General features: G+C 34.7%; 1 protein-coding gene and 1 long non-coding RNA gene across 5 annotated transcripts; both read left to right on the top strand.

The window, feature by feature from the left end:
• Positions 1–912: 912 nt before the first annotated feature.
• On the top strand, positions 913–6,794 carry LOC107622942 (uncharacterized). Of its 4 annotated transcripts, XM_088510006.1 has the most exons (7): positions 913–1,110; positions 2,683–2,776; positions 2,850–2,933; positions 4,025–4,093; positions 4,844–5,128; positions 5,214–5,321; positions 6,081–6,794. In XM_088510006.1, the coding sequence occupies exons 3-7, from the start codon at positions 2,865–2,867 to the stop codon at positions 6,507–6,509; spliced, it is 960 nt and encodes a 319-aa protein (XP_088366132.1). In that variant the 5' UTR covers positions 913–1,110; positions 2,683–2,776; positions 2,850–2,864; the 3' UTR covers positions 6,510–6,794. The 4 variants fall into 4 exon arrangements, with proteins under 4 accessions (XP_088366132.1, XP_016180508.1, XP_020968885.1 ...); XM_016325022.3 differs by lacking the exon at positions 2,683–2,776; XM_021113226.2 differs by lacking the exon at positions 2,683–2,776 and having other exon boundaries at positions 2,824–2,933.
• A 3,256-nt stretch (positions 6,795–10,050) lies between these two features.
• LOC148581535 (uncharacterized) lies at positions 10,051–13,024 on the top strand. Its single transcript, XR_015907654.1, has 2 exons — positions 10,051–10,579; positions 12,718–13,024. It is a non-coding gene; the product is annotated as an uncharacterized LOC148581535 (long non-coding RNA).
• The last annotated feature ends 14,591 nt before the right edge of the window (positions 13,025–27,615 follow it).

Below are 27,615 nucleotides of genomic sequence, written 5' to 3'. Positions count from 1 at the left end.
TACGTCAGTTATTGATCTTTTAATATATAAAATAGTAAAAAACTTAAATATGTATGTTATTTTTTAAAAACATTAAAAAGATACAAATTTAAAATTGACCTTAAACATAAAGATTTGTATTAAAAATAGCTTATAAATAAATTATTTTATAATTAATTTTTTAATCATAAAAATATTTATTTTTAAAAAAAAGTGATAAAAAAATTTTTATTATAGAAAAAATTAAATAAATTTTTTTTAATATCATGATTTAAAATTTATGCAAATTAATGACTTATTCATCTTGGTGATATACTTGTTAACCTTTATTGAGATTGAAATATAATATTCTTATTTAGTCATATTTATGATATGTTATCATATTAGTATATTACTTTTAGTGGTAAAATTTTTACTGTTATTAAAAATAATTATTCATTTTTTTTAAATATTAATATCTAAAATTAATAAATTAAACAAATAATTTATTATCATACACTCAATTATAGTTTACAATTAAATACTATTTAAATTTATAAATATAAATGTTAAAATTTGTAATAATGGTTTGATTTATATCCAATTAATTGAAATTCAAATGGTTTTTGTTTAATCATTGATTTCTTCTAGTTCACTACTAGAAAACTAGTTATTACAGACGGATATTTCCGACGAATTTTATCCGACGGAAATACAGACGAAATTTCAGAGGAATTTTTTGTTGGAAAATAAAAAAAATGAATTAGCATAAATTACAAACAGAAAAGAAAATCTGTCGATAATTCTGTCAGAAAAATTAATTTTTTTCGTGGGAAATGGTTCTGTAATTAAATGGACAAAAACGGTGCGTTTTAAATTATTACAGACGGAAAAATTCGTCTGTAATTTAAAAATTTTTGTCGGTAATATTGACTTAAACCTAAACGCTACTTCTATACCTCGAGCTCCACAGTTACACTCCAAACGAGTTTCACAAGCAGCTTCAGACTCCATTCACACTCCAAATCTTGCTCCTCAGCGCCACATTCTTCCATCACCGCTGTTCCATAACCACAGTCATCCACCGCATTCTTCCATCATCAACACCTTTGGGACTTCCATCACTCTCGTCGTTGTCAATCATCACTCTCGGTAAACCTAACTCTACTTTTATGAGTATAAATTTTAATCCTCCTTCAGTGACTTTTTCTTCTCTTCAAACCCAACATCAATGGTGACTATATTTTCTTCCAGTTAGTTTAATTGCTGCTTGATTTCATTTCCGATTTGGGATTAAGCTAGGGTTTGATTTTGTGATTTATTTGGTTGCTGTGATGAATTTTTTATTTAATCAAAGCATTTCGAATGATGCATGTAAGCTGTTTGATGAAAAGCCTCAGAATGGTGTTTTGGTACTAGTTCTGCTAGTGCTTGTCAATGGTTTTGTTTCAGGTTGGTTCTTGAATGTGTTGATCTTTATTTTCTTTCTTTTTTTTCTTAGTGAAATCTTAGTTTAGACCGAGACAAGAATTAAATATTGCTCATTTGGAAGAACTTTAGCCGCTTGCATTTCTAATGTCACAGATCTGGACTAACATTCCTATTATTCCATCAATTTATTGTCTGGTCAATTTATTATATATTTTGCTGGATCTGATAAGAATTCATTATACATTGTTAAAGTAGATGCTGTTTATGGATCATGGATGTCTTAAACATAAAAAAATTATTGATCTATTTCTGTCCTTATTGTTTGTTTATAATGCGAGAGTGTGAGTGAGAAAAGTTGACCCGTGTTGTGGCTGTGATGAGAGTTTGTGAGTGCGCGTTGGTTTTGAAAGTTGGGTGGAAATGAAAATGGGAAGAAGCTGCAGTTGCCAGTTGTAAACTTTTGAGGAGGATATAGCTGCACTTAGTATTTGCCGTGTGGGAGTGGGACCCTTCATCCCTCAGGCTCAGACTCAATGCTTATTTTTCTTGTGCTCTATTACTTTTTCTAGTTTAAATATATTTGTTATTTGATACTATTAATGAAATATTTCTAAGAAATATGAAAAATGATAATGCACTTCTAAGAAATTAAGAATTGCAATATTCTCTAGAAAATAATCTATTATTAGAGGCAACAAAAAAATTAGTAGGTTTTTCATAATCTTTCCAAGAATACTCAACCCATATTATTCTTTTAAATTTGAATAATTGATAGAAAATATAATAAATAAATAATTAAAATTTGGTTAATTAACAAATAATATAATACTTTTAGTAAGGTTCTTTAAAGATAAAGTAAAGATAATCCTTGAGAAGAAATTAAACGGAATTTTTGATGAGATATGTGCTTGATTGATGATGATGAAGTTGCTGAATTTTTGTTCTTATTATGCAGATTTTAATGTTTGTCTTCATAAAAATAGTTTATTTTTCTCATTATTAAACGGAAACATTCTTCTATCTTATTTTAATAAGACAAACCAGATATATTTAGTTTTAAACGGAAACATTCTTCTATCTTGTTATGTGCTTTCTAATAAGAAAACATACTTGCTCTCCTATTTGCAGGATTATATTGATTAGAATATCTTAGCTATGCAAAGTGATTTCTGAAGAATCAATTTGTTTCATCACAAAACAAATATTGCAAATTATAGATAGTAATGTTCATTGACTGTTATTGCCATCTATATTTGTGTGTTTTAATAGAATTTAGATTTCATAATATGAAAGGGAATGGGGAATCTCTTGTTTGTATAAGGATCTGGTTTGGTTATCCGCTGGAATTCCATGTTTAAGGACTTGGTCCATGGCATTTTTCAATTACGTAAGTTGTCAACCAAACTTATAACTACTTTAGGAACTCCAATGTAGTGATTGGTCATGTCGTCCTCTTACAGAAGAGCAGATAACATATGCAGCTATGGATGCTCATTGCTTGGTTGAAATATTTAACGTCTTCAATTCAAAAGTTGCCAATACAGGTTTGTATGCTTGAAAATTTTATACCACTAAATCTGCACCTGTGTATAATGTCTAGCATGTCATCGTGTTGCATTTCTTTTTGTTGTCATAGTATTTAAAATTTCATGGTTATTGATTGAGCATTTGCTCACTAGAGTTTTGGAAATGTTTCGAAAATGTTTCAATTATGTGTTTGTGGTTTTTTGTCTAGTGCTATTTTAAATCTATCTTCTTGCATCCTCCTTTTTTCATTTGATCCCTCTAGTTTTTTGTTACTTAATAGCTAAAGATTTATCACATGTTCAGTATTTGGCTTAATATACTTGATAAAACTTTCATGTGGGTAGTCAATTAGGAATGCTTGACTTGCTCTGGTCCCACAAATAAGTATTATTGCATGAAATACTTAGGATTTGTATAGCATCCCTGGAATCAAAGGTTCACGATATAATCAAATTGACCATCATTTTCCATTATAGAACAAAGCAAATTCTTACAAAGCACAATCCTCTATCAAATTTTTAATTGTGAAAGAGTTGTTGAAGTTAGATGGCAGAGGAATACAAAGATATATTGAAGATTCCTTGATTTATAATGATAGATACTAATAAGAAATTGTTAGGGATAGTATGGGATGCTTGATGTTGTATTTAAAGAGAGTGGTTCTTCCCACTTAACAGCTGATTTTTAAGGTGTGAGTTCTCACTTTCCTTAAGTACTTAACAGAAATCAAATTAATATTCTAATTTGGCCACATATATTTTGCTCAAATATGGACCTTTCATATGACTGTTTTTGTTTCTTATATCCATCCACTTTATATGTATAGAAACCTTTTTCATTATATTGCTCTGGATACATTCATTTATAATCTTTTTATTCTAGAAATATGAACTGTTCTCCATCCATGAGGCTTATACATATATTTTTTTGTCATGTTTTTTAAATTGTCACTGCAGGAGATTTTCTTCTCAAGACAACCACATTGTCTAACACAATGGAAAATATATCTGTTTTTAGCCTAACATGTTTTAAATTCTCTTCAACTTTTAGCCTCACCTAACATGTTTTACAATTTAACTTAGACTACTCACTTGTGCTGTGTTTTTAGATCCTTAAAGATAGACGGTTGAATGAGACTGCCATTCTTGGTGTCCCTGTGAAAGCCACAATCAAAGAGGTATTTTTGTAAAAAGCAAATCCTGATAGATTATTCACAAGCTTAATATTTAGTTTGCTACATTAAAATAAATTTGGTGGAAGCTGAAGCTGAAGCTTAATATTTTAAATTCTGCACTACTATAACATGTTTTTAGCCTCACCTAACTGTTTTTAGCCTAACATGTTTTAAATTCTCTTCAACTTTTTGCTTGGATTTCAGGTTAGTGCAATTCTTGTATTATAAACTTCATTGATTTCTAGGATATTGTATGATAAAAGAAATATTGCTTATGTTGTGTTGTTGCTTTTATTGCATTGAAAACATTGATATGGTTAAATATTGATAGGGTGTTGTATGAGAGATGAAATGTTACTTGTGTTGGATGATTTATAGGTACTAAAAATATCGAATTCGTAAGATATGTCTTGGCACCATCGAGTGTGGATGTATGATAGGTTGAATCCAACAAGAGGGGGTATTAAACCTGAGTTTTATGACAAGGTTGAGGAGTTTATAGAAATGATTAGTAAGTTAGATGTTGTGAAGTCAGAAGGAAAGTGTAGATGCCCATGTATTAAGTGTAGATGCACAAATTATAAAGAGCTGAACATTATTAAGATGCATTTGTGGGAAAATAGGAACATACAGGATCCAAAAAGAGGTAACAATGAATCATGAACTGGAGTTATTTTCTTGTATCCAAAAAGAGCTTAATACTGGGTTATTTTCTTGTCTTATCTTATATTATAGTATCTTTTTTATGTGCAGAGCCATTTTCTTATTGATGACGATGATGAGGAGTTTTTTTGGAAGGCTTTTAAATATAGGACAAGTAAGCGATTTAGCCAAATGATGTCGGATATTCGTGAGGGTGTGGATACAACCCACGAATGGCTAATTCCTGCTTACAAAAAGGTGTTGGAAAAGTACTGGGAAATGGATGAGAAATGGAAAAATATAAGGAAAAAAGCGAGGGAGAATCGAGCGTCACTCTTAGGTGGTTCTGTCCATTGCGGTGGTTCTATTCCACTGAGCTCAACTATAGAGAGGATGGTAACATAATTTAAGTGGCTTTAGATCTTATTTAATAGACATTTATTTATATAAAAATTTTTTATTCTGTGTTTATGTGAAACAGAAGAAGCAGTTAGACCGTACACCAACTCATGAGGAAGTCTTCAAGGAAACCCACACACTTAAAAGTGACAAGTCTAAATGGGTGGACAAACGCTCTCAAGACACTCATGTGAGATATAGTATAAATATTAAGTAGATAGATTTTTCACTACTACTATTTAGTTTCTTCTCTGTTACTTATTATTATTAGTAGTAGTTGTGTTTTTTAACTTTGTTTTTTATAACAGAATTACATCCAAAAACCAGAGTTATAGTACCTTTGTTTTTTAACATTTCAAGCAAAATAAAACTCTAATTTCTTCCAGATCTGAGCAAAGAAACATGTGTTTTAATTTACATATCTGAAAAAGATGGATTCACTGTTCCTTTTGCTGCATTTTCAGTGAGATGTTGCAGTAATTCATGAATATAAGAATATTGAAGAATGTGAAACTAACTATGCATGAATATAAGAATATTGAATTGGCTCACCTAATTATAGATTATTATATATATATATATATATAGAGAGAGAGAGAGAGAGATTCTAATCAATGAGTATTTGATATGTTAATGAATTGAGTTTTTGTGTGGCAAACAAATGCTGTTAAAAACCTTTTTTGTGTGTGGCAAACAAATGCTGTTAATAATGCATGCCACCTAATTGGGATATTTTCAGCTGTTTGATGTCTTGATTTATGTCATTTATTCTTCTACTTTAGTTAATTGTTCCTTTCGCCAATTGTTCCTGTTGCTATCTTGTGAGAATATTATTTTGTATTTTGTAATGAGAATCATGAATATTTTAGAGCTTATTCTATCTGAATTATTGGGAAAGGATGAAAATTTGTTGGTATTTTTTCTTTTGATAATAATCATTGTGCAACAGGAGAAGTTTATAAAAAAGTTAGCAGAAGTTCAGGCCCAACATGTCGAGGCTCAAGCACAAGGAATGGAGCTACCACCAATTGATGAAGACTTGATTTGGGAGGAAGTGTGTGGTGGGCAAAAGAAGAATCGAGTTTACGGAAAAGGAGCATTCTTTTCTAGCTCTATTAAGTCTAGAATCACTTCTGCCAACTCTGTATCTGGAAGAGCATCTACAAATCAAAATTCTGTTCCTGATTTGCGAGAACAGATTCATAATCTCAATGAAGAGCTTTTTCAACGTGTTACTCAACAAACAGATGAGTGTATTAGTAAGTTGTTAGATACACGCTTGGCTCTTTTGGAAAAGACTCAAAAGAAGTTAGAAAAGTTAGAACGGGCAATTGGAAAGGCCAAGAAGGAAAAGCTGAAAACAGAAGAGATGGAATGAGGCTTATGTTAGCTATTACAAGAAGGTTAGAGCGTCAAGTAGTTCCACTACTGCTCCACCGCCACTGCCACTGCCGCCACCTTCAATCTCTTCGGATGAAGACTATGATGATGATGGGGATGAAGATGACACTGAGGACTATAGTTGATAAATTTAGTATGGTTGAACAATATACTAAGGATTATAGTTGATAATACACTTTGTTTATGTCTTGAATTATATTGACTTGCTTGTTTATAATACTTTTCTTTTAGCTTTATAATATGATGAATTTGTTTATTTTTTGTAATATTATAAATATTTGAATACTAATTAGATAAAAAATTGTAATTATTAAATTTATATTATTTTGTATAAAACAGGTTTATTTTACAATGAAAAAATCTAAAAAAATTCCATTTTATCTTACTGACAGATTTACAGACAGATTTTCTGTCTGTAATCTAAAAAAAATTACAGACGGAAAATTCGTCTGAAAATCCGTCGGAAAGTTCATCGTCTTCAGGAAATGGATGGAAAATTTACAAAGGGAAAATCCGTTGGTAACTGGTAAAAATCTGTCGGTAATTTTCCGATGGAAAAAATCCGTCGGTAAATAATTTCCAACAAGGCTTTTACAGAGGGACAAAATTCGTCGGTAATTCCGTCGGTAACCAAAAATTCGTCTGTAATATAAACCAAATCTGTCTATAAATCTGTCTTTATTAAGTCATTTTCTAGTAGTGGTTTAATTTTTTTTCCTAATACCAACTGAATTTAATGTAACATGATTTTAATTTGTGAAACTTATGAGTTGATTAATTTAAGAAACAAAGAAGGGGAGTGATAGAGGGAAATTGATGTATATGAAATAGAAAACAATTTTTTAATAATGATGATGATATGTTTAGTTAACCTAATAAAATGGCTTCGCTTAAAAGTTATGCATTCAGCCATTCACACATCTACCTTTTTTCTCACATTAGTCACATGGGTCATGGATAAATAGGACATTGTGTGCGTGTATATACTTGTCAACTATAAAACCTGTTGCAAATTCACCGTGAACTCTTGCCTTTCACGTACACTCAAAATAGTTTATCAAGATTTTGACCGTTCACATTAATTTATGTTATATCTCTATGGTCAAAATGAGAGGAACATCACATTCCATTTAGTACATTGTCATACCAGAACAGCTTCCTATTCTATTTGCTTCATACTTTTTAAAATTATTAGGTCTATGACAATGATAGGATGAGGCTAGCAATCGACTTGGTTAGCAACGAATTCAATATGAAGAAGTCAGAAGTTATGGATAAGGCACATGCATATATGAAAGATATACTACAAAAATAGTCACGACTGCAAAAAGATTGAAGTTTCTTTTTTATTTTCATGGCATTTTATATTTGCTGAGACACATCATATTCTGTTATGCATTTTTTAGCTTAAGTCGTTCTTTTAATATAGGATATTTTATTCTCTAATTGAACCTACTGTTGAGTAATTTGATGTTTATTTCTGTGCTTAATAAAAGAATTAATATCATTTAACTTTAATTTTTAACTTTTAAGATAAATCCAAAGATATACTTTTATGCATTACATAATTTAAAAGATACTTATTATATAGCTATCTAATAATATTCTGAACTTAAAGTAACTGTTGTTTCTGGATAGTATTCAAATGACGAACATAATAATAAGAAGATTCACATTCGATTATGAATATCAATCTCATCCTGAACATATAATATCATTTTTTCTAAAAATGTAAAACCAAGCAATAAAGTATAGTTTAATTAATGTGTACATTGAAATAAATGTGAATTGTATATAGTAGCAGTCACATGTGGAATTGCAATGGCTACCTTTTATCTTAATGTACCATATTACACTACGATTTAAATATGTAAATTATTAGTTAAAAAACTTAGTGCTATTTTTTTATTAATTTAGTTTGAAATAATAAATTTTGATATTATTTTTTAGAATTATTGAATATTACCCATTTTTTTTTATTTTTTAACTCTATCGATTTATTGACCGATTTAATTTTTAAGATTGATAAAAATCCAAAGTGTGCCAAGTATCGTACCAAGAACCAAAAAAAATGTGTGCTAAGTAGTAAAGTCCAAATAAAAAAAGCATATTCAAAAGAAGTGTTATGGAAACAACTGATTTTAATAACTATAGGATAATTATACTACAAATTTAGTTAAAATGGTATTTTAAATTGGTATGTGTAACCCATACCATGATGCATATATCTCATATTTTCTTGTCACTGCTATCAATATATAACATATGTTGTAAGACTTTTCTGCAGTTGTTTCCACAAATTTACGTTCTGCTATTTATTTATTTATTTTCTAAAAAAATTGAGAAAATGTTGGAAAAAATACAACACTAATTTTTTTTTTTTTTTTTAGTGAAAATCAATCTTAATGATGGAGAAATACATTTGACAAGAAATTGTATCTGTAAATAGTACTGCATAGTGCATACATGTACAAATTTAATAGAGTACTATATTGTTAACAATTCGTATCAAGTTTCAAAAAATCGAACCGATCATCGAAGTAATTTAGTTACTAATGTATTGATTTATTAGTTTAATTAGTTTAATTATGGTTTAATAAAAAATTATTTAATAATAAAATAACAAATAAAATATAAATAAATACAATGAAGCATAACCATGGTCTAATATAAACTTTAAAATATTATCCAAATTAAAAATATAGGAGCCACTCAGATAAACATGTCAAAAACGTTCTTTTTTAAAGATATTTTTTTAGTCATTAAAGTTTAACACATAACCGATTAAACTGTGTTATTTTTATTAAAATTAGACCGGACAAATCAGTTTAGTCGAAAAACCAATAAATTAAATTTTAAATCGGTCAAAATTAATATTTTTTTATAAAAATAACTACAATATCTCTATTATAAAATATATATATATATATATATATATATATATATATATATATATATATTGAAAATTCTAAATCCTAACCCTATGACGACAGTGAAGAAAAAGGCTAGAATTTAGAGGTATTGTAGTCATTTTTTTTATAAAAAATAATATTAATTTATACCAGTTTAAAATTTAATTCACCATTTTTTCAGTTAAATTAATTTTTCTGGCCTAATTTTGACAAAAATAACACAATTTAATCGATTATATATATTAAATTTTAATTATTAAAAAACATCTTTAAAAAAAGACGTTTTAGACGTGTTTATGTGAGTGGCTCCCTAAAAATAATACACAACCACAATGCTATAATTGTAAACCCCGCTAAAATCGGTAAATTATTAGCTAATAAATTGAATTTTTATTAGGAAAGCTAAAATACAAAACTAATATCAAAATAGGATAGAGCTCGTCGAAACGAGAATTTTGATACCAATTTCGAAAATTTGGCCCAGAATCGGACCGGAAGGGTCGAACCGGTTGAACCGGAACCCAAACCGAGCCCGTTGGTCCAACCGGACCCATAACATAAATGAAGCAGCAGCTTCATCTTCTCCATTTCACAAAAGCAACGAAACACACAGCAAGAGGGGAGGAGAAGAAACCTAACCCTCACCTTTCCTTCTCACCATCATAACTCCTCCGTCCGGGCTCCAATCGCCGCACCGTTCGCGGCCACGCGCTTAGCGCGTCGAGCTCTACCTTTCTATCTGAACAATTTCACTGGAAAGCCTCCTATTAAGTTCAGAATTTCTATCCCTCTTTCTTGGGTAAACTTGAAAACATATGGTGAATCTTGTCCAATTTCTATGTTCTAGGTTCAAGTTAGCTTTCGGAACATGTGGGCTCAAGCTATTGAGCATATGGGTATGGTAAGAACACTGTAACCCTAGCTCAATCTTGTAATTGTGATAGAAAACTAATTTGGAACATATATATATGTACTAGGTGTAGGTTAAGTGGGTGTTTATGCATTGGAATTGATTTAGGATTACTTGGAGGTTTGTTGGTGACCAAGGCTTACTTTGGGGCTGTTTAATTGAGCTTGGAGGGGCTGTAATTTTGTGTTGAGAGGTTGCCTTGGGTGAATTAAGTGATCGGCCAAGGTATAGTTTAAGTTTCGCACGTTTAATATTTACGGTGTTGTGAAAACTTAGGTTAGAGGAACCATAGGATAAGTTGAATTGTTGGTTGTATTTAATGATTAGCCTTGTAATGTTGTTGGAATATATTTGTTGGTGGATATATATTAGAATTATGAGGTGTGGAAGTTATTAATGGTGTGCTCTTATATTTATTTATGATGGATTAGGATTGGTGTTTGTTAATAAGGATGTAGAGTTGTGTTATGGTGGTATTGCATATACTGTAACTAATTATGTAATGATCGGAATTGCATGAGACTAATTTTGGGCTAAACTCAGGAATATAAGGAACTAAACTGGAAAATTTGGGACCTTTTTGTTAAATATACAATTTATGGCAAATTTTTAAAGTTAGGTTGTTAAATCTGTCCTGCAGCAGAAAAGGTCAAACAGGGCAGCAACTTGTTTGTCTTGCTGCGACTTCTACGAGTTGATTTTTGGAGCGAAACTAATTTTTTTATAAAATTTGATTAACTTGATTTATTTCTCTAAAACTTCAGAATTTTAAGAGTTGAGGATTGGGAGTTGTGAATTTTTGAATATTGGTTATCAAAGCTGAAAAAAACAGATTTCAGCAAGCTATGCATCAACTTCCAATGCTTGTAACTCTTAGAATTGAATAGAAATTGGGTTGCAACTAAAACACACTTGTTTCTAGATGAGCTAGGAGTTTCCAAACCAAAATTTAGCTTAATTGGAGTTTTGTAATAAAAGTTATTCAAATTGAAAGGTACTAAACTTGTTGGTTTCTAAAATAGATTTTGACTCATTTTTACTTAACTTTTAGGTAATGTAACTTCTTCATTAAAAATGGTATTAACTCAGAACTAATTGAGAAAGAAACCTGGATGAGCAAAGTTTAACTACATTAATTTTTAAAGTCATTGGATTTAACTTGGATTTTATATTGAATTTTGAATATCACATGCTGTTGCTGTTTTTCTGGTTTTATGCACTGCAGAGTAGTCACGGTTTTTCCTTTATTCCTGATGCTAGAGAAATCAGAAAATTATGATCTTTGGTTTGTTAGAAATCTTATTTCAAGATGAACGCCTGGACATAAAGTTTGCACAATTTCTAGTTCATTTGTTATATTAAAAACAGAAAAGAAAATAGAGTGTCGAGGATGTCTTAGTGATAGTCATGAGTTCGAGAAGTTAAAGTTTAATCTTCGTGTGATGTGATTGATTTAATGTTAGAGTTGGGTTGATGTTAAGATTATTCGATATTAAAAAGGTTGAGAACAGTTTGATAAATGATTTGGTCGGGACCCGAAAAGGGTAAACGTGATGAATTATAAGAGAATGATGTGAAAGCTAAATGAACACATGTTGTTATAACTATAAAGAACGAATGTAAGGAAATGATGATGATAAATGATGAGATTTGGGAATGACTGTGTGTGGCCGAAATGGTCGATATGGCAAGTAGAGGACGAAAGTTCCCTCTCTTGTCGTGATGCAGATGTGGGGAAGGTGGAAAGGCACTCTCCTTCGTATTGTTTCCCCCACATTCTTCTCTGGTTGCAAGGTGGAAAGGCACACTCCTTCGATGTGGAAAGGCACTCTCCTTCGTTTATGATCCTTCTGGAGATGCGCAACCTAGAGACCAATGTCTGGGTTAGCTACCAGATGTGTTGGGTTCTGGCAAAATAACCGACACGTGAGCTCACGGCCAGTAGGATAGACATTCATCATATGTATATGTGTGCTTTGTTTGCTATGCCTTAATTGGGAATGCCTAATTGATATATATCACATGCTACTTGTATATTTGCTACTTGTATTATCTGTTCATTACTTGTACTTGAACTTGTTTGGTTGTTTGTTCCTGTTGCATTATGGATGATGGAGGGATGGAGGAAATGGAGAAATGGTTTGGTGATAGGTGTAGATTGAAATTGAGTAAGTTAGGTAGATTTAGAATACCTACCCCTGTTTATGGTTTTTGTTTAGTAATTAAGTTGGATAATTGTATAACGGAGTTCTAGGATTGCCTATGGCATTCTCAGGACCCTATTTATTATACGCGTGGCACTTTTACCATGCTGAGAACCTCCGGTTCTCATTCCATATTGTATTGTTGTTTTTCAAATGCAGGTCAAGAGGCTCCTCGTTAGGCGTCTGGATCCTGGAAAGCGAAGTAGTCCTTGGGTGTATTTTGGCTTATGGCTGTATATATGTATATATATGTTTAGCTTACTCTCCAAGTAACTTATGTATGCTGCTCCTCTTAGAGGTTGAGGGAGAGTTAGGAGTTTATTTTGGTATTTTGGGATATTTTGAGAACACTTATGTATGTTTATATGTATATATATACCCTCTGGCCATCCTAAGCTTCGCAGGATGAGTCAGGGGCTAGTTATGCTGCTTCCTTGGTTGTCCTTTATTCTTTTGCTTATCTTTATCTTGTTCCTATTAGGTTTCTTAGCACGCAAGTAATCCTTTCCTGAGCGTTGCGCTTTTTATTTTGCGATTTTGTTTTACCCATTTTTTTAAGGCTCCTAGTTAAATATCTTTTTCTTTATTATTATTATTATTATTATTATTATTATTATTATTATTATTATTATTATTATTATTATATATATATATATATATATATATATATATATATTACTATTCTTAGAGGTCGTAATACCTTACTATCTCAGTCTTATGACTTAAGCATAAGATTAAGTATGGTAGGATGTTACAATAATCTCATCCAAATACAAACTCAAAAGTCAAATAACAAAAGAAATAACAAAAAATACGGGGGCAAAACAAGTGTTGGTAATGCGGCTTTCCATTCACTATTTATAAAGGAACATATCTCCAAGCTGGGTCTATTTTTTTGTGCATTAGAAGAAGTTTGTGATTAGTTATCATTGAAATTATGAGGATGAAGAGCTTCATTTGAACAAAGAGGATTAGAAGCTAAATTATTCTCAGCAGATGCATTATTATCCCTAGATGCTTCTTGATTAATGCTCTTATCCATACCTAAAAATTATTAGTAACCTAATAACAAATTAACAATATTACAACAACCAAATTAATGTAAATCAGTAAACAATAAAATTAAAGAATAAGTAAATTACTGGAACCTCAACATCATCAACATAATATCAAGTAAATCATAGAATATTAAAATCAAGATTCTAAGAACAATCCTAAATCAAATCACATAATGAGAATAAGTCAACAACTATTGAGGAAGAAAATGCAAAAAATCACATATTCACAATCCTAAAAAATAAAAAGAATACCTTCGCGGTAGAACTGGAAGCACAGAAGTAAGGGAGCATCGGAAGGCTGTACGCTGCAGGACTGGAAAAGAGGTGGCCCAGACTGCCGCAGAACTAGAGCAGGAGGAGGGTGGAGCGTGGCGGAACTGGAGCAGAGAAGGGTGGCACGTCGCGGAACTATAGCAGAGGAGGGTAGAGCATCACAGAACTGGAGCAGAGAAGGGCTAAAGCTCAATGGAATAGAACCGGTGCGGAGGAACGACTGACGATGGTGGAACAAAGAAGCGGCTACACGATGGAGGAACGATCAACGATGCGAGACGATTTGGAAAGGCTTCGAGTAGTGGCAGAGATGACCGTAGCAGGGAAGGAGGCTTTGAGCAGTTGCGACGGTGGCGGTGACTAGACGGGAAAAGTGTGGGAGTGAGGGAGGAGTTTGAAAGGTTTTGGGAGTTTGACCGACCAATTCCCAGCCAATTTGGTGGTTTAATAACGGTTTTTAAATATGGCAGTTATAACTTCTAACCGAATTGCAAATCTTGTCAGTTTACAGTTCGACCAGCCGATTTGAACCGATTTTCAGAACCTTGGTTTGTATACGTAAGGCAAATAATACTATTATACATGTACAATGAATAGAATTATATGGAAATTATTGCAAAATTAGTAACTTGTACCAATATTTAAGGTGAAAAATTTTAAAATTGGACAAAAAATACAATGAATATATTTATATGGAAATCTTTGTTCCTCTTCTTCAAGTTGGCAACCTCGGTGCGAGCTACCTCTGCCAACTTCATAGCCTCTATCAACATCTTCTTTAAGTCCTTCAGCTTCTCTTCCACCTTGGTTACACGACGCTGCGCATGGGAAACTTTCCCTTGAAGCTCAGTCTCCCAGTCTGACAAGCGCTGAATCTCGTCGCCTGCATCTTTAACTTTCTTCTCAACATCGAGTCTCTCTTCCTCAGCTGCCTCTTTCTAGTGCTTCAACAAAGACATGTCAGCATGTGCTTGTCTGAGCTTACTATTCAAAGTGTGGCATTGAGCCAAGACCAACTCTATCCTCCTAGCTATGGCAGTTGAATGTAGAAGGCTTTGATAGGCCCACTTGGCCTGGGCAAGCAAGGCCACAGTCTGTGATAAAATCTCTAGTTCTTGACAACTTGTGGGTATCGATGAAAGTGGTAACATCAAAGTGATTCTCCATGATAGAGAGGGCTTTCTCCCTTCCCGTTTCCTCTTTTTCCGGTCAGGAATCTCCTGCAGCCCATTATCACCCTTAGGACCTCCCGAGGTCTGGCCCTCAAAGTTTTCCAAAGTGATAGTGTAATCTTCATCAGTCTAAAATCCTTTTGCAGAGTGACCATTCACGTGAGGAATTTTGACATGAAAGGCCATCTCGACCTCTAGTGTAGCCTCTTCCTATTCCTCAGCAAGTTTCTCATCAAGCGAGAAAGGGTTATGTGTTCGCCGGCCATCCCAACTAAAAAAGGAGAGGAATTATTGTTAACATAGGGAAAAAAGGTATTGATGAAGGTAGTAATAAAGCATCGACTTGTCAACGTGTGTGCAACCTACTTCTCAGTTACCCATAACCAAATAGGGATTCAAAGGGTTAGAACAAAAAATCACCGATAACACATTGGCAATGTTTCGATTCTGTTGTCCTACCTAAACCTTCGTAGGTAACTTTGATCAAATAATTATCCCCAAAACCAAAGGTCCAATACGTTGGGAATCGATGTTTTCCTTCAAGGGTCAACAAAAAAAGATGACGACCTCAAGCCAGCCTCACCTTAAAATACTCTTCTTTTGAAACCATGAAAATTACCCTTAAAGATTCCAAGGATTTTCCGGTTCTATACTACTCAGATGGAAAGTTACCATTTCCTATGTTTGCTTTCCCGGGTTTGGTTTGTAAGAAAAAAGTATAAAAACACTTCAACTCTGGCAGGGATCTCTAGGTTGCCACAAACCTGCTCGAAGTGTAAAACCCGGTCAAACCATAATTAAGTAAATAATAAATTAAATATGAGCGAATATGATTAGAAAATTTATCAATCAGAATTTGATAATTTAAATATGATATTTGGAATTAGTGGATTTTTCTGAGTTGGAAAATATAGTTTTCTACGTAAAAATGCACACTGAAATTTGACCAGCAGTAACAGCTGAGATCTGTCCGGTACTACAGCTGAATAAATTAATTATAAGTGAATAAGGTTAAAAAATTAGAAATTATAATTTGGGAAGCTAGAAATATTTAAAATACGATTTAAAACTCTAATCTTAAAGGTTTTGGCCCAAAATTGGGCCAACGGGCTAAACCAAGAGAGGGCCCAAGACCCAACATATATATGGCCTTATTAAGGCATTCAGCAGCCACAACTCCCCCATTTTGTGTGTTTCACGTTGAAGAGAAGAGACGGAAGAAGAGAGAAAAGCCTAACCTTCCTTGAAACTTCGAACCACCATAACTTGAGCTACGGAGCTCCAATCGACGAGCCGTTTACGGACATGTGTCGTGCTTCTCCTCCTCTTCAATTCTATCTAGGTATTATGGTGAGCATTTCGTTCTTCTCTGCCCAGTTTTGATTTTTCCCTCTGAAAATGTGATTGGTTATGGGTGTTGAGGGATTTTATGATTTTGGTTGTTTAGGAGTGCTCTAGTATGAGCCATGGATGATATTCATCAACCAATTTTGTGAGTTAAGGTAAGGAACCCTCTAACCCTTGTGATTTATCAATTTCATGAATCCTAGGTTGATTATAAGTGTGAAAATTGATTATGTTAGAGTATTGAGTGATTTTGGTGCACAATTGGAAGATTGATATTGCTTGTGGGGATTTGGTGAGGCTTGGAGTTAAGGGTTGGTGGAGACTTTCAAGAAGAAGCTCAATTATTTTGGGTACAAGAGATACGGTTTAAGTTTCATTTTAAGTACTGTGTGGTGTGATGAGAATTCCTAGGCTAGATGCCCCTAGGATTAGGTTTGGATTATGTAAATGGTTGGTATTAATATGCATAGTTGATGTGTTATGTAAATTAATGATTGATTTGAGAATTGTGTGAACTTACGTGTTTGGTATGTTGAGAAATTTGATAAAATTGGATAATGATTGATGGTTTGTGGAATAAGTATTGAATTGTGAATTTGGGCCGGAGGCCGTAGATTTTGGGCCGGAGGCCGGAAAAGGTAAGGACGGTAGGTATATGGTTGGTGATTGGTGACTGAATGAATGATAGTGATATATAAGTGTTTGAGTATGAAGTTTTGTTGATTATTGAACCTGAAAGCTTGGATGTTGCTTGAATTGAATTATTGAGCTAAGATTAATGAAAATAGAGAATTGATGTGTGATAGATTGAATAAGGAATTTGGAATGTGGTTCTGGTTGAATTGGTAAAGTTTTGGTTGGATTAGAAGAGGTTTGAAAAGAATATTTTTGAAAATTGAGGTTTGTCAAAGTTTTGGTAAAAATGAGTTTTAGGCCAATTTTGACGGATCATAAATTAAGCGTCAAAAACTTAAAAATTGAATGAAACTATTTTTAAATTAAATATGGCTTTGAGGGCTTTAAAATGAGATAAAGTTTGTAGAAAATGGATTTTTGTAGAGGAAGTTATGACCGTTTAAAGTTTGGTGTCAAAATCTGAATTCTGTGATGTTGCAGAATTTTTTTATTTCTGGTTTGTGTGCGCATGCACAGGCCTGTGCGCACGTACACACGGGGATATGGCTGTTGTTGGAAGCGCTAGCACACCCTGTGCGCACACACAACCAACGATGTTTTGCAAGCTGTGCGCATGCACAGACCTGTGCGCCCGCACACGCTGGGAAGTGCATTCTGTTAGGGGCGTTCGCATGTTCTGTGCGTACACTCAACAATGAAATTTTACTTTTTGTTCATACGCACAGCCTTGTGCACACGCACACTTTCTGAAAATTCTTCTGGGCGTGCGTACGCACAACCCTGTTTTTCAAAGAAAACTTTATTTTTAACTATTTTACCTTTCCAACAAGCTTGCAACCTTTCGTAACACTTACTTAAGACCTTTTTACCAGTTTTAGGGTATTGAATCAAGGGTGAGAATAGTAAAAGAATAAAAGGGGTAATTGTGGTTATGAGTTTAGAGGACGGTGACTTAAGCTTGGTAAGTTTCGTGGATGAAATAAGAAGAGAATTAATGATGAATCATGAAAATGATGATGATTATGAGATTGTTAGCGAGAGTGATGATTATGATGAGATTGTTAATGAGAATGATGATGATTATGAGACTGATAAAGAGAATGATGATGATTATGAGATTGTTGATGAAAATGATAATGATTAAGAGATTGATATTGATATTGAATATGAACCTAATTGTGATACACCTGCCTGGGTAGATGTAGTGGCATTGATCCACTTGCTCCGGGGCGTGCTGAGATATACCTGCCTGGGTAGATGCAGTGGAGTGATTCCGCTTGCTCTGAGTTTGGTGTGAAATTCTTGGGGTAGATGTAGTGGTTAGCCCCCACTTGCTCCCAATCGAGTTTGAATTGAGATTTGTGAAATTATCTGAGTTTCAGATTTCCTTGGGTAGATGCAATGGGTCGGCTCCACTTGCTCCAGGTTGAGATCCGAGATTCTGTTGACTCTGCGTCGTAAGATGTAGCCGGACACTTATACCTTTCCGGATGAGCTCTTCACCATGGATATTTTATTTTGATTTTTGATCTGGGGGATGCACGCTCGCAGGAATTGTCCAATGGTTAACTACCAGGATATGTCGGGTTGGCTTTGTAATCGAGATAATATCATCGGCCATAGGGTAGGCATTCATCATTTTGCATATGTTTGATTTGTTTGGGTTCTCTTATTTGTATTGGTTTGCCTAATTGTATATGCCATACTATGTGATTATGTGCTATTTTCCTTACTTGAATCTACTTGTGTATTACTTGTCTGCATTGCTTGTGTTTGTACAACTGAGAGGTCCCTCATACTGGTATCGGTTGACGCTGAGGGCATTCTTGCTGAAATGGAATAATGATATGATTAATTTAAAATGATGATTATTGAATGAGGTAATTTGAGCTCTTTGGGTAGACGCAGTGAAGTGATTTCACTTGCTCCAGGTGAGGATATGAGGTATTGATATAGGATCGCTGAGACAGAATAGCTGGTGATAGTTTTGTTTATGATTTTGATTCTGATTTGTTGGAGAGTTAGAAAGTTGGGAAGCACGAGGAAGATGAATTAGATTTAGCATTCCCTTATGACATTTGCCTATTTTTGGATTAGCGAGAACATAGGATGAATATTTGGTGAAAGGAAGTTTAGGATGCTTAGTGAGTTTTTCTTACAATGCATTGTATTTATTTGGCACTTTTACTGTACTGGGAATCCATGGGTTGGGGGTTCTCATTCCGTATATATCTCTTGTTTTTCAGATGCAGGTCTAGGTGCTCAGTAGTGAGCTGTGGTTTCTCTGAAAGACGGCGGATACCTCTAAGATCTCTTATTTACTTTTGCTTAGATTCTATCCGCCTTCGTTTTTAAAGAATTCATGCTATGTATTTAATCCTTTTGAAAACTTTCCTATAGAGGCCCTTGTGTATCATTTGGGAGAGATTAGGAGATATAGTTGTCAAACTGCTTTTATACTGTACCCTAGCCGGCCTAAACTTCACGGGTCGCGACTAGTGGCTAATTATTTCTGTTATATATCTATATTTTGTTTTATCTTATTCTTCTTGAGGAAATAATCTTTATATCGTCTCAATTCTCGCTTTACCTTCTTTTTGTCGATATGTGAGCACTATGACTTCGCGATTTTATTTTACTCCTTTTCAGGATTCTCGATTAATACTCCTATCAATTATACTTATAACTATGTATTAAAAATCCACCTTGAGAGTCGTACCACCTTATTATCATTGACTTATGACTCGAGCATAAGGATTTGAATATTATGGTGTTACATTTATGGTATCAGATCTGTTCGTCCTCGTGAGCCTGAGAGATGGACTGCTTATGCTTCGATGCATACTCTGAGTTTATGCCTATGCTAGTTACGGTATCTAACCGATACATCTAGCATGAAGTTCATGAGTGTACCTTTGGTAATTTGAAGCACTTAACTTAAGATATTGAGTCTAATCACCTCGATATTGCTTGTCTGGTATGCACAAGACCCGAATAGTATCTCATGGACATGAGCGAGGTACTCGGGGAGGAATTTCCTAGGATGAACCGATGAGGGAACGCGAGATAGGAATCTTGGCAGTGGTGTATATGAGATTAGTGCGTTGGTTTTGGATTCTTGAGTGAGATACTTGGAGGCGGATAGTTGATTGGATGATTTGTTTAATTAGGCTTGAATTGATTGTGACTTGATGATTTAGAGTAGATGGGGCTTGTAATTGACATTGGTATAGTGGAATTTGAATTGGGATGAAATTTTGTAAAAATCGAGCACTTGTGTAGAATTTGGAGGATGACAAATTGTTAGGCAGTTGATATTATAGGTTTTGAACAATTAGGTAATGTGAGTATAGAGATAAGGGATTTTTGAGAGGTTGTTATTGAGTCTCACGATGAGCGTAAGCATTATTTCTATCAGGTTGAGAAAGCTTAAAAGTGGGCCTAGGTTTTGTGATTCGATAAGGGAATATGACATGAATTCATGATTAGATTTTTAGTGGTTAATAATCAGAGTGACGCAGCGGAAGCAGTAACACAGGATAGTTATGTATAGGAGGTGTAAAGTCGACTAAGATGTCTTAAGCTTGAAATACTCGAAGGGTTTCGAGGGTTAATGCAAGTAATGATTATCAGATAATTGAAGTTAATTGTGTTTTGACTAATTTCGGAGTGGATACGAAAATTATTATTGGTATGCAATTAGATTTAGGTGATAAGTACGTACCAATTGATGTTTTTGAGAGATAAGTATTACGATTTGATCATGATGACCTTAGATTTAGATTAAAATGTATAATGATTGGATTTAAAGACGAATTTAGTAAACATTAAATTGAAATGCTGATGGTGTACAGAGATTGATTTTAGGGAAACCGTGAAGGGCAGTAAACCCAAATTTATAGGGGAGGTTCTGATGGAATTCTGAAGGAACTTGAAGAGTTTAGAAATCTTAAGTTATGATATCAATCGGTAGTTTTAGCTTAGAAAGTTTTATGAAGGGTGAGATGAACATAACATTTGGTTAGTTATTGAGAGAAACATATAAGAAGCTAAGAGTATAACGGATAAATATAGCTTAAGCTGGAATCGGGAATAGGGTGTTAGAATTGATGTTAAATAATGGTAAAAGAATGGCAAGAGATCGGTTGAATATGAGAGAGCTTATATGAAGATTTGATAGCGAATTTTCGAGGATGAAAATTTCTGTTAGGTGGGTAGGATGTAAAACCTGGTCAAACCGTAATTAAGTAAATAATAAATTAAATATGAGAAAATATGATTAGAAAATTTATCAATCAGAATTTGATAATTTAAATATGATATTTGGACTCAGTGGATTTTTCTGAGTTGGAAAACATAGTTTTCTGCGTAAAAACGAACACTGGAATTTGACAAGCAGTAACGGCTAAGATCTGTCTAGTACAACAGCTGAATAAATTAATTATAAGTGAATAAGGTTAGGAAATTAGAAATTATAATTTGAGAAGCTAGAAATATTTAAAATGCGATTTAAAACTCTAATCTTAAAGATTTTGGCACAAAATTGGGCCAACGGGCTAAACCAAGTGAGGGCCCAAGACCCAACATATATATGGCCTTATTAAGGCCATTCAGTAGCCACAACTCCCCCATTTTGTGTGTTTCACATTGAAGAGAAGAGAGGGAAGAAGAGAGAAAAGCCTAACCCTCCTTGAAACTTCAAACCACCATAACTTGAGCTACGAAGCTTCAATTGACGAGCCATTTGCGGACACGCGTTGCGCTTCTCCTCCTCTTCAATTCTATCTAGGGATTATGGTGAGTATTTCGTTCTTCTCTGCCCAGTTTCGATTTTTCCCTCTAAAAATGTGATTGGTTATGGGTGTTGAGTGATTTTATGATTTTGGTTGTTTAGGAGTGCTCTAGTATGAGCCATGGGTGATATTCATCAACCAATTTCATAGGTTAAGGTAAGAAACCCTCTAACCCTTGTGATTTATCAATTTCATGAACCCTAGGTTGATTATAAGTGTGAAAATTGATTATTTTAGAGTATTGGGTGATTTTGGTGCACAATTGGAAGATTGATATCACTTGTGGGGCTTTGGTGAGGCATGGAGCTAAGAGTTGGTGGAGACTTCCAAGAAGAAGCTCAATTATTTTGGCTACAAGAGGTAAGATTTAAGTTTCATTTAAGTACCGTGTGATGTGATGAGAATTCCTAGGCTAGATGCTCTTAGGATTAGGTTTGGATTATGTAAATGGTTGGTATTAATATGCATAGTTAATGTGTTATGTAAATTAATGATTGAGTTGAGAATTGTGTGAACTTGCATGTTTGGTGAGTTGAGAAATTTGATAAAATTGGATAATGATTAATGGTTTGTGGAATATGTATTGAATTGTGAATTTGGGCCGGAGGCCGTGGATTTTGAGTCGGAGGCCAGAAAAGGTAAGGACGGTAGGTATATGGTTGGTGATTGGTGATTGAATGAATGATAGTGATATATAAGTGTTTGAGTATGAGGTTTTGTTGATTATTGAACTTGAAAGCTTGGATGTTGCTTGAATTGAATTATTGAGCTAAGATTGATGAAAATAGAGAATTGATGTGTGGTGGATTGAATAAAGAAGTTGGAATGTGGTTCAGGTTGAATTGGTAAACTTTTGGTTGGATTAGAAGAGGTTTGAAAAGAGTATGTTTTGAAAATTGAGGTTTGTCAAAGTTTTGGTAAAAATGAGTTTTAGGCCAACTTTGACGGATCATAACTTGAGCCTCAAAGCTTAAAATTGAATGAAACTTATTATAAATTAAAGATGGCTTTAAGGGCTTGAAATTGATATAAAGTTTGTAGAAAATGGATTTTGTAGAGGAAGTTATGACCGTATAAAGTTTGGTGTCAAAATCTGAATTCTGTGATGTTGCAGAATTTTATGATTTCTGGTTTGTGTGTGCACGCACACATGGAGATATGGTTGCTGTTGGGAGCGCTAGCATGCCCAGTGCGCACACACAACCAACGAATTTTGCAAGCTGTGCGCACGCACAGACCTGTGCGCCTGCTGTAAGAACCACAACTAATCAACCGGTTAACTAAGTGATTAATTACCCAAAATTAGATTCCGAAAAGTTAGAGAGAGAATTTGAGGATTTAAAGGTGATTTTCGAATTCAGTAGGTCTCTCTGAGTCAGAAAATGTGCTTTCTGTAAAAAACCATAAAAAACCGCATACCAGCAGTTGAACCGGTTAAACCGGTTCAAGTCTGCCCGGTACCGCATGAGGAAAAGTGAAAACCGGCGAAAACCTTAGAAAAATATTGGAAATGAAAATCGGGCGTTAATTTTAAAGGTTTGGCCCGAAGTTGGGCCAAACGGACTAAAAACGCTAACGGGTTGGACCGGGCCCAAGTTGGGCCCAAGCCCAACATATAAAAGGCTCATTAAATGAACCAAATCAGCCACAACACTAAACAAACACAACACTCATGCTGAAAAGAGAAAGGGGAGGAGAGGAAGAAGGAACACTATTCATCTCCTTCTTCTCTAGCTAATATCTTGAGCTACGGTGCTCCGATTTGCGTGCCGTCAGCGGCTACGCATTTCTTGCAAAGAGCTCTACAAATCCCATGTAAGAAACTGGTAAGGAAAGCACGAATCCCTCTCAGTTTCTCTCCTCAAAATTTCGGGTATATAGGGTTTTTGATTAAATGAGTTTTTGTGATTCTTGGTGTTTAGATTTGCTCTAATCCTTGCTTAGCCTTGGATTCTTGCTAGTAAATCTGTGGGAGAAGGTAAGAGCCACTAAATCCTTGTGAAATTATGTTTAATTGAAACCCTAGGTTGATTTGAGGTGATTTATATGTATATAGTTTGATTATTGTGGCTTTGGGAGCTCTTGGAACTTAATTGTGCTTATTGGAGTGGAAGTGAAAGCTTGGAAATTGGTTAAAAGCTATTTGGTGATCAATTTGAGTTTTGGTGCATAAAGGGAATCGGCCAAGGTATGGTTTCGGTTTCCTCTATGTAGTATATAATATTCATGGACACATAGGCTAGTGACCAATAAGATAGGTTGAACTAAAATGATGGTTGGTTTGTTAAATGTTGATAAAATTGATGAATGTTGGGTTGATTGTGATGAATTTTAATGATGTGATGATGTTGAATGATTGTATGGATTGGAAATTGATTCCTTATGATAATTGTAGTGTTATGATTTATGAAATGGTGGGTTTGATGGTGATTTTGATCATAAGTGTTATATAATTGATGTTGGAATTGGGAGAAATGAAATAAGAAGGAGAATGTGGTAAGGTTGGTGTATTATGGTATAACTAGTACATTTTGATGAAAAGTGGTGTTTTGAATGGCTTGAAGTGATTTGGTATGGGTATGGTAATAAATTTTGGAAATTGTGAAGTTTGGTAAAATTGGGTTTTTGATGAACTTTGTACGATCATAACTTCTGCCTCGGTTTTCGAAATTGAGTGAAATTCATTTAGAATGAAAGATCTTTGAAAACCCTTTAAATTGATATAAAGTTCGTAAAAATTAGAATTTTGTAGAGAGAGTTATAATCATTCAAAGTTGGTGTTAAAAATATGAAATTCTGCAAAGTTTCAAAATTTCATGATTTCTGATATATGCGGGCACACACACTCGTGCGGACGCACACGCTGCAAAAATTTTGACCTGTGTGGATGCACACATTCGTGCGCACACACAGGCAGGAAAGTGCGTTCTGGTCGCAGCGCTAGCACAGCTTGTGCGCGCACATATCCAAGGAAAAATTTCAACTTGTGCAGACGCACACGTTGGGGAGGCTAGTCTGTTGGGGGCGCTGTGCGAGCACGCAGATCCTTATAAAAATTGACACCTGTGCGTATGCACACTTCAGCACGTACGCACACATTTCAAAACTCTCAGGAGTGTGCGCATGCACACACCCCTATGCGGCTGCACACGTCCTATTTCTTAAAATTTTCTTGTTTTTCAACTATTCTACCTTCCCAACAAGGTTGTAAGCTTCTAAAACACCATTTTAAGAGTTTTGGGCTAAATTTTGAATATTAGAACATGGGATATAACTTAAGGGTTCTAGAACATGGTTTTTTGATAAATTAGAAAATGGAGGCCTAGGTTTCTGGCGTGCTGAGAATGATTTGACGTTGGGTGGAGGATAAGTGATATATGAGATAAGAAATGATGAACTTTGACATTAGGAACTGAGTTATGAATGGATAGTGGTTGAGATGAGTCGAGGACTCAGATTGAGACGATGGATCTCTGTATACTGAAAATATTTTCTGAAAACCACTGAAATATTGCTTTTACTAAGAATATGAGACGCTATGCGCCCGACAGGGATGGCGGTTGGATCCCGCCTGTCGAGGTAGCGACGGTGGCGTAAGGGCGGTGGTTCGTCCCGCTTGCATTGAGATGTGAGGTCTGTGGCAAGAGTATCCCGCTCGCATCCCTTCGGACCTATAGAGCGTGCAGGTGCCAGTACCTGGACAGTGATCCGGGCACTATATCTCGGGGGTTCCCATATGAGAAATCCGAAGGGCGATGTCTCCATGGAGATGTGTCGGATTGGTAGTTGAACCGACAATGTGATATCACAGCCAGTAGGGCAGGCATTCATCATATGCATTTTCTATCTGTTTGTATGATTTGTTTACTTGTAATGGCTTGCCTAATTGAATAACATGCTTACTTGCTATCTGAATTATTTGTCTCATATGCTTCTACTTGTGTTTTACTTCCATTGTTTATTACATGTGTTTTCTTCTGGGATTGAGGAGGTTTGGAAGGCGGTGGCAATGGGATCGCATGGAGGATAGGTTGGTGAAGGTTGTGGGACAGCGGTGTATGGTTAGAGTAAAAATCCTTAAGATAGATCACCCGGTTTATTTGTAATGAGGTTATTACTATGCTTAATTGTTTTTTAGAATGCTTTAAGCTTGAATCTTGTGATGGATATGGAGCTTAGGATTGCCTTTAGCGTCCCGGGGTCTTATATCTTACATCACTTGGCACTGTTACCATACTGAGAACCTCCGGTTCTCATACCATATCTTTGTTGTGTTTTTCAGATGCAGGTCGCAACCCACCTTGGTGAGTTGTTTTGGATGGTGACAGGAGCGGAGGATCTTGAATTTCGTTGGAATCTTTTTGGTTTATTTTGTTTTTATGTCTCTCACTTTTGTATTTTGTTTAGCCTAGAGGCTTGTATTTGAGAGAAAAACTTGTATAAGCTGTTTTTAAACTGTCAGGTTTCTATATGGTCTGTATATGGCTAGCCGGCTTAAAACTCCGTGAGTCGAGGCTAGTTTCTTATGATATTATACTATGATACTATTCCCTCGTTTATATCACCTCTGTTTCTTGTGTTTTAAAATAGTACGATTTGTGCTTTGAAATCCTGGTTTTGAGCTATATTTTTCATCGGGCTTCTAGATAATATTATTTCTTCTATATATTATACGTATGAGCTTTAGAACTATCGTAATCTCTGGTTAACCTTTGCTTTACAACGCGAGGTAAAGCTTAGACTAATTAGGGTGTTACACCTGCACACTCTGGGAAGTGCGTTCTGTTAGGGGCGTTCGCACGTTCTGTGCATACACTCAACAATGAAAATTTTACTTTCTGTGCATACGCATAGCCTTGTGCGCACGCACACTTTCTGAAAATTCTTCTGGACATGCGTACGTACAACCCTGTGCGCACTGATACTGGCGCACATGTACGCAAACCCCACACTATTCGTAAAGCAGCAGTACCAGCAAGTGCACTGGGTCGTCCAAGTAATACCTGAGCGAGTCAGGGTCGATCCCACGAGGATTGTGGCTTGAAGCAAACAATGGTTGTCTTGCAGGTCTTAGTCAGGCGAAATCAGATAGTTTATGTAAACCTTGAATGATTATATGTCCTAAATATTTTGATGTTAAGTTTAAATAAGGATAGGGATAGAGTTGAGAATCGGAGTTGCTTTGTCTTTCTGAATGAACTCTGGTATTACTGTCTTCCTTGCTTGTGAATGATCTTCTTCTATGGAAGGATGTAAGTGATCAAAGCCATTTCCTGTGGTCATTGATCTCCTCTGCTACAGGTCAAACGCCATTGCCCATGGTCATTCAATTTGACAGAGGGTGAAGCTCTAGCATGTCATTCTCTTGGCGATCCTACTCAAAATGCCAGAGACAAGGTCAAATCTTCCGGATCAGAGAACACTGCTTCTTTGGATTCTAGCCTATACTTCGGCTGAACTGGTGTCTCAAGAAGTCCCCAATGAAGTCGTGGATTAACCGTCTAAGAGATGTATAAACATAGCTATTGGCTCGTGCTTTCCTTCCAAGTATTAACACGAACCCAAGTAGACGTGGGTGTTTATCAGGCACGTTCATCTTAATGTGATGAACAGAGCTAATTTTTCAGATCATCCTATTCACAACAATGAAGATCGGATATACATCTTAGAGATAGATCAAACACGGATTGAAGAAGACATAGTAATACTTTTATTAATTCATAAGACTCAGCAGGGCTCCTCCCCTCAACCTAGGAGGTTTAGAAACTCATACTGAAG

Source organism: Arachis ipaensis, chromosome B10, assembly GCF_059453495.1.
Source record: "Arachis ipaensis isolate K30076 ecotype BB chromosome B10, ASM5945349v1, whole genome shotgun sequence".
Lineage (NCBI taxonomy): Eukaryota > Viridiplantae > Streptophyta > Magnoliopsida > Fabales > Fabaceae > Arachis > Arachis ipaensis.
The sequence above is the reverse complement of the archived record's forward strand: the minus strand, read 5'-3'. Positions and strand labels throughout refer to the sequence as shown.

What these genes read in the sequence shown, in the direction of transcription:
- LOC107622942 (XM_016325022.3), top strand. Translation starts at nt 2,865, where the DNA reads ATGCAGCTATGGATGCTCATTGCTTGGTTGAAATATTTAACGTCTTCA. An exon ending in TTCAAAAGTTGCCAATACAG is followed by an intron (nt 2,934 to 4,024) that starts GTTTGTATGCTT and finishes CTGTGTTTTTAG; the next exon opens with ATCCTTAAAGATAGACGGTT. An exon ending in TGAAAGCCACAATCAAAGAG is followed by an intron (nt 4,094 to 4,843) that starts GTATTTTTGTAA and finishes TTTTATGTGCAG; the next exon opens with AGCCATTTTCTTATTGATGA.